The sequence below is a fragment of the Rhinoderma darwinii genome, chromosome 2 (assembly GCF_050947455.1).
Source record: "Rhinoderma darwinii isolate aRhiDar2 chromosome 2, aRhiDar2.hap1, whole genome shotgun sequence".
In the NCBI taxonomy this organism is placed as follows: Eukaryota; Metazoa; Chordata; class Amphibia; order Anura; family Rhinodermatidae; genus Rhinoderma; species Rhinoderma darwinii.
Window position 1 is genome coordinate 238,863,991 of NC_134688.1, and position 17,006 is coordinate 238,880,996.

The window sequence follows — 17,006 nt, forward strand, 5'->3', positions numbered from 1 at the left end:
ATACCATCTCTTGCGGTGGTGGGAAATCTCCATTAATAATCCATGCATGACCATATCCAGAGAGTTGTGGTCAATGATTCCTGCTCTGAATGGTCCCCGGTTATAAGTGGTGTACCCCAGGGTTCAGTGCTGGGACCACTATTATTCAACTTATTTATTAATGATATAGAGGATGGGATTAATAGCACTATTTCTATTTTTGCAGATTACACCAAGCTATGTAGTAATGTTCAGTCTATGGAAGATGTTCGTGAATTGCAAGCCGATTTGGACAAATTGAGTGCTTGGGCGTCCACTTGGCAAATGAGGTTTAGTGTGGATAAATGTAAAGTTATGCATCTGGGTACCAATAATCTGCATGCCTCATATGTCTTAAAGGGAGCTACACTGGGAGAGTCACTTGTTGATAAGGATTTGGGTGTACTTGCAGATCATAAACTAAATAATAGCATACCCAAAGGTATTTGATGGGGTTGAGGTCAGCGATCTGTGTGGGCCAGTCAAGTTCTTCCTCACCAAACTCACCCAACCGTGCCTTTACGGACCTTGCTTTGTGTGCTGGGGCACAGTCTTGCTGGAACAGAAAAGGGCCTTTACCCAACTGTTCCCACAAAGTTGGAAGAATACAATTGTCCATGGAAACCCATGCCATGCAGCTCCGGGCGCAGAGTTTTTGTCCAGATGTTAATGCCAGAGGAAGTTTTGAACTCTGCAGTTATTGAGTCAGCAGAGCGTTGGCGACTGTTATACACTATGCCTCAGAACTTGGCGACCCCGTTTTGTTACTCTACGTTGTCTGCAACTTCTTTACAGAACAACCTATTCTTTCACAAATGTTTGTAAAGGCAGATGGCATGGCTAGGTGCTTGATTTTATACTTTTGTCCATATAGTGTATGTAATTACTTGATTTTTTTATAACTATATTTCTTGCCATACTTAAAGAGGCTCTGTCACCAGATTTTGCAACCCCTATCTGCTATTGCAGCAGATCGGCGCTGCAATGTAGATTACAGTAACGTTTTTATTTTTAAAAAACGAGCATTTTTGGCCAAGTTATGACCATTTTCGTATTTATGCAAATGAGGCTTGCAAAAGTATAACTGGGCGTGTTGAAAAGTAAAAGTACAACTGGGCGTGTATTATGTGTGTACATCGGGGCGTGTTTACTACTTTTACTAGCTGGGCATTGTGTATAGAAGTATCATCCACTTCTCTACACAACGCCCAGCTTCTGGCAGTGCAGACACAGCGTGTTCTCGAGAGATCACGCTGTGTCGTCACTCACAGGTCCTGCATCATGTCAGACGAGCGAGGACACCGGCACCAGAGGCTACAGATGATTCTGCAGCAGCATCGGCGTTTGCAGGTAAGTCGATGTAGCTACTTACCTGCAAATGCTGATGCTGCTGCAGAATCAACTGTAGCCTCTGGTGCCGACACGATGCAGGACCTGTGAGTGACGTCACAGATCTGCACTGCCAGAAGCTGGGCGTTCTGAAGAGAAGTGGATGATACTTCTCATCAGAAAGCCCAGCTAGTAAAAGAAGTAAACACGCCCCGATGTGCGCACATAATACACGCCCAGTTGTACTTTTACTTTTCAACACGCCCAGTTGTACTTTTGCAAGCCTCATTTGCATAAATACGAAAATGGTCATAACTTGGCCAAAAATGCTCGGTTTTTAAAAATAAAAACGTTACTGTAATCTACATTGCAGCGCCGATCTGCTGCAATAGCAGATAGGGGCTGCAAAATCTGGTGACAGAGCCTCTTTAAGCGCTATTTTACTGGCACTTTGGGGGAAATATATTTCACTTTTTGAGAAGGATCTGGGTGTACTTGTAGATCATAGACTAAATACCAGCATGCAATGTCAATCAGCTGCTTCACAGGCCAGCAAGATATTGTGTATTAACTGGTTGCCAACACAGGACGAGTATGCTCGTCATGAGCGGCAAGCACTTCGCGCATTAGGACGAGCATTCTCGTCCTGTGTGTAATACACAGCCACGGCCCCCGCTCTGACAGCGGAGAGGAGAGAAACATTTTCCCTCCGCCGTTAACCCTTTGAACGCCGCAATGAAAGCTGATCGCGGCGTTCAAGGAGGGGGGGCCTGCACTTTGATCGCGTCACAGAAAATAACTGTGACGCGATCAAAGCCCACAACACATATGGCCAGACAGCCCAGGGTCCATTGAAGGACCCCAGGGCTGTCTGAACATACTTCCTGTTGTTAGGGCCATAACAACTGCCTGTGTACGATCAGTAACAGGCTAATGTACTGGCATATAGATCTATGCCAGTACATTGCAGTTACAAAATAAAAATAAAAAATGATAAATCCCTTTATGGGATTAAAAAAAAAAGTTAAATGAATGTAAAAAAAAATAATGATAAATAAATAAATAAAAAGTTAAAAAAATACACAGAAACACACATTTTTTTATGATAAATAAACTTTTTAAAATATAAGTCCAAAAACGTGAAATAATATAGACATATTTTGTATCGCCACGACCGTAACAACCTGTACTACAAATGTATAACATTATTTATGACGATCGGTGTATGGTGTAAAAAAATAAATATTAAAACTGCAGCGAAACTAAGTCGTACAAAAAATAAAAGAGTTATGAGCGTCGGGACGCAAAGAGGGAAATCTAAAAAAATTGTTCCGTCCTGAAGGCCAAAATTGGCCGTGTCCTTAAGGGGTTAAAAGAGGCATGGACTCGCAGGACAGGGATGTAATATTACCACTTTACAAAGCATTAGTGAGGCCTCATCTAGAATATGCAGTTCAGTTCTGGGCTCCAGTTCATAGAAAGGATGCCCTGGAGTTGGAAAAAATACAAAGAAGAGCAACGAAGCTAATAAGGGGCATGGAGAATCTAAGTTATGAGGAAAGATTAAAAGAATGAAACCTATTTAGCCTTGAAAAGAGACGACTAAGGGGGGACATGATTAACTTATATAAATATATTAACCCCTTAATGACCATCTTATTTTAGACCTTAATGACCAAGCCATTTTTTACGTTTTTCCATCGTCTCATTCCAAGAGCTATACACTTTTTATTTTTGCGTTGACATAGCTGTATAAGGTCTTGTTTTTTGCGGGACAAGTTGTAATTTTTAATAGCACCATTTTGGGGTACATACAATTTATTGATGAACTTTTCTTAACTTTTTTGGGGGGGAATAGAAAAAAAACAGCAACACTTTTTTGCGTCCTAAATCTACGCCGTTTACCGTGCGGTATAAAAAACAATAACTTTATTCAGTGGGTTGTTGCGATTGCAACGATATCAAATTTGTATCGTTTTTGTATGTTTTACTACTTTTACACAGTGAAAACTTTTTTTTCAAAATTATTTGTTTTTGTGTCTCCGTATTTGAAGAGCCGTAATGTTTTTATTTTTTCGCCGATGCAATTGTAGGAGGGTATACTGACCGCAGCATTTATAGGGTTTTTCCATGAAGGACATTAATGACATATCCACCTCTGGGACCCGCACCTATCTCTAGAACAAGGCCCCCTAAGCCCTGTTCTATTTTACTCGCTCCGCTGTCTCCCGGCCACTTCCTGGTTAGGTGGTCGGGAGTTACGTAAACAGCCGAGTGCTCGCTGAGCTGTGCTGTTTCCGTAAGTCCCATAAAAGTGAATGGCAGTTATGGAAACAGCGTAGCACCACAAGCTACGCTGTTTCCGGAACTCGGTAGCTCCGAAAACTGCGTACATGGTCGAGTTACGGAAGCAGCTAACTCGCTGAGCTATGCTGTTTCCGTAACTCCCAAAGAACTGAATAGTAGTTATGGAAACAGCGTAGCTCACATGCTACGTTGTTTCTGTAACTGCCATTCACTACTATGGGAGTTATGGAAACAGCGTAGCTCAGCGAGTTACGCTGTTTCTGTAACTCATCCATGTATTGAAGTGTATTGTACCAGCGATCTAATGAACTAATAAAATATGTAAAAAAAAAAAGTTAGATACATTTTCAGGAGTGTAAAAAAATATTAAAAGTTAAAAAAAAAAACTTTTCCCATGCACAATGTAAAAAATAAAAAAAAGGAATGAAATAAAAAGTGATAAAAAATCGTATTTACCAAAAAATGGCTCTTAGAATGTGGTGAAACAGAACAAATTATTTTTTTGAACAAATCGTTTTTGCTTTTTAAAAGTAATAAAAAATGTATTTTTTTGTTGTTGTCTAAATCCTGGGTGCGTCTTATTGTCAGCACCGTCTTATAGTCCGAAAAATACGGTATTTACTAAAATAGACATGTCAGGAGAGGTGACAGTCAGGGCTCTATTTATAGATGGCAGTTTCTGCTGGCACCATAGGTCAGTTCACACAGTTTTCTGATGCGGAAACCGCGTTGAAAAACGTGCCAAACAACGTCCGAAAATGCCTCCCATTGATTTCAATGGGAGGCGGAGACGTTTTTTCCCATGAGCGGAAAAACCGTCTCGCGGGAAAAAAAAGCGGCATGCCCTTTCTTTGGGCGTTTACGTCTCTGACCTCCCATTGACATCAATTTGAGGCAGAGAAAGCGTATTTTGCTGCATTTTTGCCCGTGGCGCTCAATGGTCGCGGGCGAAAAACGCGGCAAACAGCGCACAGGCAGATCAAAATTCCAAACTGAATTTTTGTAGGCAGAATTTTCTGCTTGCAAAAAACTGAGGCAGTCTCTAGATGACACGGTTTATGGGGTAACTATTAGGCTATGTTCACACGGAGTATTTTGGGGGAGGAATATCTGCCTCAAAATTCCGTTTGGAACTTTGAGGCAGATATTCCTCTCCCTGCACGCCGATTTTCGCGGCAATTATCGCGCCGTTTTTCGCCCGCGGCCATTGAGCGCCGCGGGCATAAAACAGCGAGATATACACTTTCTCCTGCCTCCCATTGAAGTCAATGGGAGGTCGGAGGCGGAAGCGCCCGAAGATAGGGCATGTCGCTTCTTTTTCCCGCGAGGCAGTTTTACTGCTCGCGGGAAAAAGACGCCGACGCCTCCCATTGAAATCAATGGGAGGCGTTCTCGGGCCGTTTCTGCCGAGTTTTGCGACGCGGTTTCCGCGTCAAAAAACTCGGCAAAATACCCCGTGTGAACATAGCCTAACAAAGGCACAGCTAATAGGAGTTTTCTCTGGACTGCATTGTTTATGTTGCCCTGATAATGGGGGCTTTTTCTGTCTTGGACATTCTAGACTGCACTGTTTATGGGGGCTCTAAGGCAGGCACTATTAATAGGGGTCCTCGCTACATGACTTGAAGCCTCTGGATCCCACTATAATTACACCCCTGGGAGCAGGTCACTTATAGTGAAACTATAGTCAGAACTTGTGGGGATTGTGGCTGAAGTTTATGCCGGCTGTGGCTGACACTTGTGGGACGCAGTTTTGTCTTCATATCCCTCTTCTGGCCGGTGACCACTGCAGCATACATAGCGTAGGAAGCGTGCTGAATCTTCCGCTCAGCGTGAGTGCTGCTGACCTCTGAACTCCATCAGTTCACGTGACATGCAGGCCTCTTCCACCGGAGCACATGATTGGCTATCAACGAGGGAGTGACCGACCTTGTTATTGGTTCGAAACAATGATCAGGAAGTGGCGCTGGGCAGCACACAAGTGACAGCTCTCCAGCGGGGACAACATGACGTCCTCGGCTCTTCGAGACTGTGTGCGGGAGTGGGAAGAACTGCAGCAGCATTACAATGATATGCAGGTGGGTAATGGTGGGACGCAACCGGTCCCCGCAGTTAGTGAATCGCTATGCAATTTGACGCAGGCCCCGCCCTCGACCTGTGGTGATTGGTTTAGCTGCGGAATGAGAGACATCCATTTGGCAAAAAGCAGTGAGGCGGTCGCTATGGTAACCGAGGTTGTGCAGGGGTCCAGATTGGTTGACAGAAGATGTGATTCATAACAGGGCCTAATACGCAGTCTGTGTGACTATCTCCTTCATTCCTATGTGCGTCATATGTATGTTTCCCCTGAACCAATCAGTTGTCGCCAGTGACTACATCTGATCCTGATCACTAAAGCTCAGCTGTCAACACCTATAGGACCCGCTTGCTCAAATAATACCCTTTTTTAAGGCTTCATTCACACGAGGGTGTTTGATTCGCGTGCGCAAAAAAAACGGACCGTATCCTGCGTTTCATGTCAGTGTGCCATCAGTGTGATGGCATCGGTGTGCTGTCCGTGTTTCACGCATCAATTACATTGAAAAAAAAGTGCTTGCAAGTGCGTGAAAAACACATGCCACACGCAAAGCACACTGATGCAAAAACACAACGCACATGGACCGTTTTACACGCGTAAATCTTACACGCTCATGTGAATTTAGCCTAAAGAAGGACTTTTAAATTAACTGGTGTATTTTCTTTTAGGAGGAGAAGCTGTAGATGTACGGCAGTATTCCCCAATCTGTGACTCTCATGAGCAATGCATGTGGCAACCTAGGTGGTGGCAGCTCTAAATACTATTATGCCCTAGTGGCATGTGATTTGGTCAGCTCTTTACTAGGCTTTTTCCATGTTACTATCCAGTGTGGATCCTGAGCTAGAAAGGGTTGGCGACCTCTGATGTAGGGTATGAAAGGTAATGTATGCCCACTTTGGGGATTGTGCATAACAACCACTTCAGCAGTACATCCGCATGTATTCTCCAAGATGGGCACGCAGCGACTGAAGGCTATGGCACAGCTACTGAAGTGTGCCACGATGTACGTGTTCTGCAGAAAACCCTTACGAATCAGTCGTTCGTAATGTAACTTGAAAGCAACAAATATGAACATTTTGTAGGTCTCAGGAAAGGGGGTGCTTGATAAATGTAATGTTCTGCATGAATCTCATTCTTTTTCAGAAAACCGGGATAATTGCATTGACACGTGTCTAAATACATGTAAGGATTCGTTCATATCTGTCTCGGCGAGTCCATTAGGGATCCGTCCCAAAACCGGTCAAAAAATGCGGGGCAAAATAGTACACCATGGCGAAAACCCGACCGAATCCATTAAAGTCAATGGGTGCCGTCGGGCGCTATGGTGTCTGTCATGAAACGGATCTGGCGCTTCCGGTATTTTCGTTGTTTTACTCCTATGATGAAGCAGAACAACGGAAACACTGAACGCAGATGTGAATGAAGCCTGATGATGGCTGAGCAGAAAATGGAACAACTTCGATTTTCTGGTATTTATTGAGATGTTAGACTGATGTAAGGCTATTCCCACATGCACAGAGTGACACAAAGACTCCAGCGTATTTCTTGTATTGAAGCTGTCATTTTTATCAGACAGTGATGATTTGGTAATATTCACCGGCCAGCTTTCAGTATAATAAAGATAAGATAAACCATCACTGATAGTTGTCATTGGCGCTGCGCCAGTGTGAGAATAACAGATCGTATAACTTTGTACTTTGCTACAGCGCCAGGCCTGGGGTGTAGGAATGTAGGAAGATGCCTCAGCACTAAATGAATGCCTTCTTATATCTGGCTGATCAGAGTCTCTGGAATTAGGCTGGATTCACACGAGCGTGTTCGGTCTGTAAAGGACGGACGTATTTCGGCCGCAAGTCCCGGACCGAACACACTGCAGGGAGCCGGGCTCCTAGCATCATAGTTATGTACGACGCTAGGAGTCTTTGCCTCTCCGTGGAACTACTGTTCCTTACTGAAAACATGATTACAGTACGGGACAGTAGTTCCACGGAGAGGCAGGGACTCCTAGCGTCGTACATCACTATGATGCTAGGAGCCCGGCTCCCTGCAGTGTGTTCGGTCCGGGAATTGCGGCCGAAATACGTTCCTTCCTTTACGGACCGAACATGCTCGTGTGAATCCAACCTTATTTTCCTTCCCATCTTCCTGTACAGTAACGCTCGATTAAAGGGGTTTTCCGAGAATAAATGACTTTGTGTTAATGCTTGTAATTTATTAATGTAAATACATTTGTATATACTTCCATTTTCCAAATTGGCCCCGTTTCCAGATGCTGCCGTGGGGTACTTGACGGGTGACGTCACTCTCTGGCTGCTGTGTTGATCTTCAATTCTTTTCCGGGTAACTTGTGACGTGCCGTGTATGTCCCTGCTGTTATCTTGAGAACAGCAGGGACCGCGCATGCGCGTTACGGACTGTGCAGCAGAACATCCCATACACGGCACGTCACAAGTGACGTGTCGTATACCCCGGAAAATAATTGAATATCAACACAGTGGCCAGAGAGTGACGTCACCCGTCAAGTGCCCCATGGCAGGATCTGGAAACGGGGCCACTTTGGAAAATGTAAGTATATTACAAATGCATTTACATGAATAAATTACAAGCATTAACACACAGCCATTTTATCTCGGAAAACCCCTTTAAAGGCTATGTACACTTTTGAATTGATTTTTTAAAATTAAATCAATGTTTTTGTTTTTTTTTTGTGTTTTTTTAATCACTTTTCTAATTGACATTTATTCTGTTTTTTTTTTTGTTTTTTTTAACGATACAGCTTCTATGTTTCCTGTATACATAAATGTTGTATCCTTCTCTCTCAGCCAATTCCGTCAGTTCAGCTGTACTGACCGCTCCGCTGTAAGCAGGTCATCTGTATCTTGACACACAGGTTCCAACTAATATCGATCACATCGGTTGAGAAAGAACTATACAGTTTCTACGCATACAGGATATATAGAAGCTTCATAGTAAAAACAAAAAAAAAAGATTTTTTTTTTTAAAGTCCATTAAAAAGTCATTAAAAAGTCATTAAAAACACAAAAAAATATATAGTGGTTTTCCCATGAGGGACATTTATGACATATCCACAGTATACGTGGATATGTCATAAATGGTCCTCTGGGACCCGCACCTATATCTAGAACGGGGTCCCCTAAAGCCCGTTCTATCTTTTTGTGCACACACTGATTCCCGGCCACTTCCTGATTACATGTTCGGGACTTACTGAAACAGCGTAACTTGCTGAGCTACTCTGTTTCCATAACTTCCATTCACTTCTATAGGAGTTACGGAAACAGCGTAGCTCAGCGGTCACCTTGAATCAATTCTGTTTATTTTTTACAATTAAACAGGTTTTCCAGGACTATAAAATTGAAGGCCTATTTGTAGGATAGGCCATCAATGTTTGATAGATAAAGTCTGACCTAAGGATAGGGCATCAAGGGTAAAGTCCTTTTAAATGGTCACTAACTTTTCAACAACTTTTGCAAAACCTAATAGTACAAGTAAATATAAGAAACTTTGTATTATCGCTTATTAGAGAAAATCGCCTCTCTCCACTTATCAGGCTCCTTATTAGGCTCCTAACTCTTTACTCACTCTGAATTTACTGCTAAATCCTTCTCTTCAAGATGAGACTATTAGCTTACTGATGGATCAGATTACAGCTGCCCATAGAAGTCTAAGGAAAGGGCAGAAGGGAGCAGAGTGAGTGATAGAGACACAGACACTACAGCTTCTAGCAAACCTTCCAACATTCAAATATTGAAAGAGGGACAACCGATGCAGTCCGTGTAGTGTGCAGTGTCAAATTTTTCTCCTACTAAGCCACACCTCTAACAACGCCTAGTCTCCGCCCATACACATTCAGTTAATCCAACACAATATCATTCTCCCATAGAGCCTCCCACACAGTATAATGCTCCCATAGAGCCTCCCACACAGTATAATGCTCCCATAGGGCCTTCCACACGGTATAATGCCTCCATAGAGCCTCCCACACGGTATAATGCCTCCATAGAGCCTCCCACACAGTATAATGCCCCATAGTGCCCCCCACACACAGTATAATGCTCCCATACAGTATAATGCCCACACTGATGTCCCCATAGAGTATAATGCCCCATAGATGCCACTATACAGTATAATTTCCCCATACAGTATAAGGCCCCCTTAGCTTCTCCTATACTATATAATGCCTCCATGGGAACCTCCATACAGTATAATGCCCCCTTAGTAGCTAATAAAAACCCCAAAATAAAATACTCACATAGACCCATTCCTACGACTAGTGGAGGAGATTCCTCTGCTCCTCTGCACTGTGCTATGAGTGGCTTGGTGCAGACAGGCACGATGTCACTGCATCATACCTGTCTGTGCCGAGCCGCTCACGACCGGCGTTAACACAGTGAATGGTGAAGCAGGGAGCTCCCTGCTCCACTATTGGTTTCAACTGTATCTGCGTCCTGAGGAGCATATGAAGAATTCGGGACTGTCGGGAGGTATGGCTTCTAGTGTTGTTTTTTTTTTCACTCCAGTGCTGGATTCACAGCTACAATGCTCAGTACTGCTGTACAATTCCTCCATATTGCTGCAGCCTCTACAAATAGATCAGGGGTCTCAAGCATGCGGCCCGCGAGCCGCATGCGGCCCCTGGGGCTGTCATCTGCGGCCCGCGGGACACAGAACCGCTAGTATAGGCTCTGCTCCAAGACTCTGGAATTCCCTGACATTGCTGTCCACATATGAACAGCAATGTCTGGGGCTTCCCCAGAGCCGGAGTCCCGTGCAGAGCGCTTGTACAGGCTCTGCTTCGGGACTCTGTGAAATTCCCTGACATCGCTGTCCATATATGGACAGTGTGTCAGGGTCTTCCACAGAGCGGAGACCCGGGCAGAGTGCTAGTATCGGCTCTGCTCGGGTACTCTAGAATTCCCTGACATCGGTGTCCATGTTTGGACACATGATGTCTGGGTCTTCCCCAGAGCCGGAGTCCCGGGCACAGCACTAGTATAGGCTCTGCTCTGGGACTCTGGGGAAGCCTCTGACATCGCTGTCCATACATCGATAATGATGTCAGGGGCTTCCCCAGAGCAGGAGTCCCAGAGATGTCAGGAGCACAGCTGGAGTCCCAGGAAGAGCCTACTAGCGCTCTGCCCGGGACTCCAGCTCTGGGGTTGCCCCTAACATCTATGGACAGTGATGTCAGGAGCAGAGCTGGAATCCCAGGCAGAGTGCTAGAAGTGGCTCTGCTCCGGGACTCCAGCTCTGGGCAATCCCCTGACATCACTGTGGCAGCATCTGCGGAGGGCACTGTGGCAGCATCTGCGGAGGGCACTGTGGCAGCATCTGCGGAGGGCACTGTGGCAGCATCTGCGGAGGGCACTGTGGCAGCATGTACAGAGGACACTGGCATTATCTAGGGGTGTGTTGCATTATCTACAGAGGGCACTGTGGCATTATCTAGGGGTGTGTTGCAGCATCCACAGAGGGCACTGCGGCTTCATCCACAGAGGGCACTGCGGCACTATGTAAAAAGGGGCTGCCCAATCTTGACGTGTGTCTGCCAAACGCTGCTAACTGAGCCGCCGGACTGCATTTAGCGACACTTAAACTGGAAAACTGGATTGTTGAAATAAGCATGTGGAGAAATATCTCACATTTTTTAACCTAGCGGTATTATTATAGTGTTATAGTAGATCAAATAACTAATTGATTAACAATAATTTTGTATTGTATCAAATTTGAAAGTAATGCGGCCCGCCAACTTCCCATTTTTTTCTATATGTGGCCCACTTACCCGGCCGAGTTTGAGACCCCTGAAATAGAGGTTTATGCATACCTCCCAACTTTCAAGTATCGCAAAATGGGACAACGGATGCAAATTCTTTCTGTTGGGCTCCGCCTCTAACCCAGCCCAATCCCTACCCATATACACCCGGTTCAGCCCACACAGTATCATGCTCCCATAGTGCCTCCAACACAGTATAATGCTCCCATAGTGCCTCCCACACAGTATAATGCTCCCATAGTGCCTCCCACACAGTATAATGCTCCCATAGTGCCTCCCACACAGTATAATGCTCCCATAGTGCCTCCCACACAGTATAATGCTCCCATAGTGCCTCCCACACAGTATAATGCTCCCATAGTGCCTCCCACTCAGTATAATGCTCCCATAGTGCCTCCCACTCAGTATCATGCTCCCATAGTGCCTCCCACACAGTATCATGCTCCCATAGTGCCTCCCACACAGTATAATGCCAAATAACTGCCCCTATACAGTATAATGCCAAATAACTGCCCCTATACAGTATAATGCCCACACAGATGCTTCCATACAGTATAATGCCCACACAAATTCTCTCATGCAGTATAATGCCCTTACAGCTGCCCCATACAGTATAATGTCTCCGTAGCTGCCCCCATACAGTATAATGCCCCCTTAGTTTCCACCATACCATATAATGCCCCACTGTGCCTAATAAAACAAATACTCAGCTAGCCCCGTTCCCACGACGAGTGAAAGAGATCCCTCTGCTCCTCCACTCTGTACTATGAGTGGCTCAGCACAGACCATGCATTCACTGCATCACGCCTATCTGAGCCGAGCGGCTCGCGGCCGCATCACAAACAGGGAGCTGACGGTTCCTGGCTTCAGCTTTGTATTCAACTGTAGCTGCGTCCTGAGGACTCCGATACAGTTGACACCGGGACTTACCACCGGGACACTACCCGGAATCTGGGACTGTCCTGCTGAATCCAGGACAGTTGGGAGGCATGTTTATGTGATAAATAGAGACAGGAGAGCGGGATTCTCAATCTTCTTTGTGTCCAGTGTATAGAAGACATGATAGCAATTAGGCTCCGCCCATCAGCTCAGAGACCACTGAGAATTAGAGAGAGAGTCGGCAGAGGGGAAAACTGCTAAAACATGCCATATACAAGTCATGCCATGGCCAGAAATAGTGTTATACCTCATGTACACACATATGACGGCTTCTATTCAATTCTAAAGTCACCTAAAAGGTTAGGTGCTCTTTAAAGTAATTGGACAATACCTACATTTTTAGCATTTGTCTTGCATGAAAGACATAAAATAGTGACATATTGTTGAAGTACTGGTTTTTAGTTGTCATTTTTTAACCTTTGCCCTTATTGAGAGAGCATTATCTTTTGGTTTTTGCGCCTTATCATAGTAGACCGAATAGGAGGGTGGTGATTTACCACTTCATGACATATCTCAAAAATAGTAAATGTTACGTCTTGACAGACCCAAGCATATGCAGATAACTCTGTGACAAGTGCCCTTCGGCCTCATTAATATCTAGTTATGTGCAAGACTTCCCACAATATCTTTACAAAGGGTAGCAAGTCTGGCATGGAGCCCCTGATATTTCTCTTGGGTGTCCTGGCAATGCTGTTGAGAAGAAGAGGCTCATCTTACACCATGACTTTATTTAGCACAGTGGCAATACTCCGAGTATACTCTTCTTGTGTGTCATTTTAAAGAGTACATTCACTTTTTCTATTCACAGCAAGAACAATGTAACTAGATTTTGTTAATATTGTAAACTTGACATCTGCACTATAGGAATTCTGCGTTTGGCCATATAGTCATAACATGGAAGCTTAGTGCAGTAAAATATGCCAATCAGTCTTTCTATTAAAGGGTTGGATTTTCCCAACTCAACATATTCAGCTGAGCTTTGTTATGACTCTCAGAACTATTCTCAGAAGTAGATCCCGTCTGAGCCGCAATTGGTTTGGTGCTTGTTAGACTGGGGTGCAGACTGTAAGGAATTTCCCAGTTCTTCACCCTTAACCCCTAAAAGGAGGTATGGACTTTCCAGGTCGGAATCCCAGGTGATGGCCCCCAAAATAGTCACAGATTGGCGGCGGTTGCTCTGTAGCGGAGTCCGGAACGTAACTAGGGGTTGTTAATGGATAAGTAGTCAGTAATCGGGAGTCAATGCCTGAAGTAGAACCACAGGAACCAAGCATGCGCTCTCTCCGGCTCTTACACTGTCCATAGCAGTGACACGCCCCCTTGCCAGTTCGGCAGAAGACTGATCTTGACAGCGTAAGCGTGAGAACGTGCGCACACACACTCTCTCCTCTATCCTCACTCTTGCTGTAACACTGTCCGTATTTGATTGGACAGTGTCACAGCCATAGTAAGACGCTGCCTTGCCATTACACGCCCCATTGACAGTTCAGGGGGTTATTTAAATATCGGGCGACAAATATAATGGCACCAATATCTAAATAACGGAGGAGGGTAGAATTTTTTTTTTTTTAAAGTGCCCGAGGTTTTGTGCAGCCGTCTCCAATACATGCTGCACTCACTCCGCTGCACATGTATGGGCAGGTGAAAGGTTCTCTTTAAGGTGTTTGCAGCTCATGGGCACCCTAGCAATGAAATTGCCAGGGTGCCGGTGGTTGCAAAGGCAACCGGAGGCCTAACACTGGCCTCCCGGGATGCCTAGTACGGAAGACTTTCAGGCCCTGACCGGAGGTGGGACCTAAAAGGCTTCCGTAGCCGCTGGCAAGATGTCATTAGCGGTGCATGTCAGCTGTATGTTACAGCGGACATCCACCTGTAATTTGGTATCGCCGGAATCGTACTGGACCACAGAATAAAGTTCATATGTAATTTATAACGCATGGTGAACGGCGTAAAAAAAAAAACCCCGTAAAAAACGATGCAAGAATTGCTGTTTTTGGTCACCTTGCCTCCCAAAAAATAGGATAAAAAGTGATAAAAAATTCACATGAAACCCAAAATTATACCAATAATAACTACAGCGCGTCACGCAAAAAAACAGCCCTCATGCCACTACGTCTATGAAAAAATTAGTTAAGTCTCCAAAAAGTCAGGAAAGAAAAGTTATGCAGCTGTGCATGCCTGAGGGGAACATTTCTTCTGTTTCAAAAGGCGATTTATCAAGGCCCTAAAATTAGGGAACAAGGAAGGGGAGGACTCATATATATCTGCTGGAAGCGAGGGCGCCCGTATTATACAAGGACAACACTTTCCCAGCAAAATTCCATAAACTGCAAAGGTGCAGAGTGTGGACCAAAAGGGGGATAAGACAGGACATTTATCAGTGCGACACCGGCCTGTGCAGAAAGGATTGTATCACCACGTAACAAATATTTATGGATTATTTTATTGTTTATTTTTACCCATTTATTATACCACCTGACTATGCCCCTGATGTACTCTGCCCAGCTTACATATGCCCCACATTATAAACTAAAATACCAGTAAAACTCCAAACAAAACTACTACCAAGCAAATCAAAGTATCAAAAGCCAAATGGCGCCCCCTCCGTTCTGAGCCCTACAGCGTGCCCAAACAGCGGTTTACTTCCACATATATGGCATCGCCATACCCGGGAGAACCTGTTTAACAATTTTTGGGGTGTGTCTCCAGTGGCACAAGCTGGGCACTACATATTTCCCACTGAAATGGCATATCTAGGGAATATTTTTAATTTTTACTTTGCACCATCCGCGGCGCAATCATTTATGGAAAAGACGTGGGGTGAAAATGCTCACTACATTCCTTAATAAATGCCTTGAGGGGTGCAGTTTCCAAAATGGGGTCACTTCCCAGAGGATTCTTTTATTATTTCACATCAGAGCCTCTGCAATTGTGAACCAATACTTTGTAAATCGCCAAATTAGGCCCTAAACTTCGCATGGTACTCTTTCACTCCTGAGCCTGGTCAAATGTCCAGGCAAAAGATTAGGGCCAGATGTTGGGTGTTTCTAAAACCGGGAAACCCAGCATAATAATTAGAGAGCTGTCTTGTTATGGTGGCACAAGCCGGGCACCACATATCTATGCAAAAAGTTCAATTTTCACTCTGCAACACTGAGTGCACACTTATTTCTGCAAAACACTTGTGGGGTTAACATGTACACTTCACCCCTAGGTGATTACCTTGAGGGGTGTAGTTTCCAAAATTGGGTCACTTCTGGGGGGTTTCCACTTTTTTGGTCCCACAGGGGCTTTGCAAATGCGACATAGTGAAAAAATTTTGATTTTCATTTTCACGGCCTACTTCTAATAATTTCTGCAAAAAACCTGTAGGGTCAAAATGCTCACTATATCCGTAGATAATTTCCTCAAGGGGTGTAACTTCCAAAATGGGGTCACTTGTGCCTAAAATATATCCTCATAAAAAGTAGGCCCCAAAATTCTGAGGCCTGTGCTTCAGTCGATTACCACACTAGGACCACATGTGGGATATTTCTAAAAACGGCAGAATCTGGGCAATAAATATTGAGTTGCATTTCTCTGGTAAAACCTTCTGTGTTACAAAAAAAATAGATAGAAATTGTATTTCTGCAAAAAAAAATTAAAATTTGTACATTTCACCTCTACTTTGCTTTAATTCCTGTGAAATGTGTAAAGGGTTAAGACATTTTCTAAATGCTGTTTTGAATACTTTGAGGGGTGAAGTTTTTAAAATGGGGTGATTTTTTTGGGGGTTTCTAATATATAAGGCCCTCAAAGCCACTTCACAACTAAACTGGTCCCTGTAAAAATTGCCTTTTGAAATTTTCTTGAAAATGTGAGAAATTGCTGCTAAAGTTCTAAGCCTTGTAACGTCCTAGAAAAATAAAAGGATGTTCAAAAAACTATGCCAATCTAAAGTAGACATATGAGGATGTTTAATTAGCAACTATTTTGTGTGATATAATTGCCTGTCTTACAAGCAGATACATTTACATTTAAAAAAAAATGCAAATTGTCGAACTTTTTCGCTACATTTTGGTGTTTTTCACAATTAAATACTGAATGTATCGACCAAATTTTGCCAGTAATATAAAGTACAATGTGTGACGAGAAAACAGTCTCAGAATTGCTTGGATAGGTAAAAGCTTTTAGAAACCAGCTGTACTTCCCGATCTCGGACAATGGGCAATTTTAGAGAACTGATCCACCACTACCCAAATGATAATGTATCCCTGAGCAGGGGGCAAATCGGTGACCAAGTTCATTGAGCTAGAAGTCCAGGATTCGGTTTGAATGGGGAAGAATTGGAGGAGTACCCATGACTGTTTCCTCGAAGGTTTAAACTGAGCACAGGGTGGTACAGGATTTAACAAAATCTTTAAAAGCTATGTAAAACTTTTGAAGACTTTTTTTTTTTTTTTTTTTTTTTTTTCTAATTTGACTAAAAAAAAAATATTATAGTGTTTAATTCAACTTTGTAGTTTTTTATTAAAACCAAAACGTGGGGACACCAAAATTTGGCTT

At 43.9% G+C, this 17,006-nt stretch overlaps 1 protein-coding gene across 1 annotated transcript in view; it reads left to right on the forward strand.

The window, feature by feature from the left end:
- The first annotated feature begins 5,569 nt into the window (after nt 1-5,569).
- Nucleotides 5,570-17,006, forward strand: part of TMEM120A (transmembrane protein 120A) — a 29,161-nt gene continuing 17,724 nt past the window's right edge. The window contains exon 1 of the mRNA XM_075852990.1: nt 5,570-5,732. Within this exon, the coding sequence (XP_075709105.1) occupies nt 5,661-5,732 (72 nt within the window). The 5' untranslated portion in view covers nt 5,570-5,660. The remainder of the gene's footprint in view (nt 5,733-17,006) is intronic.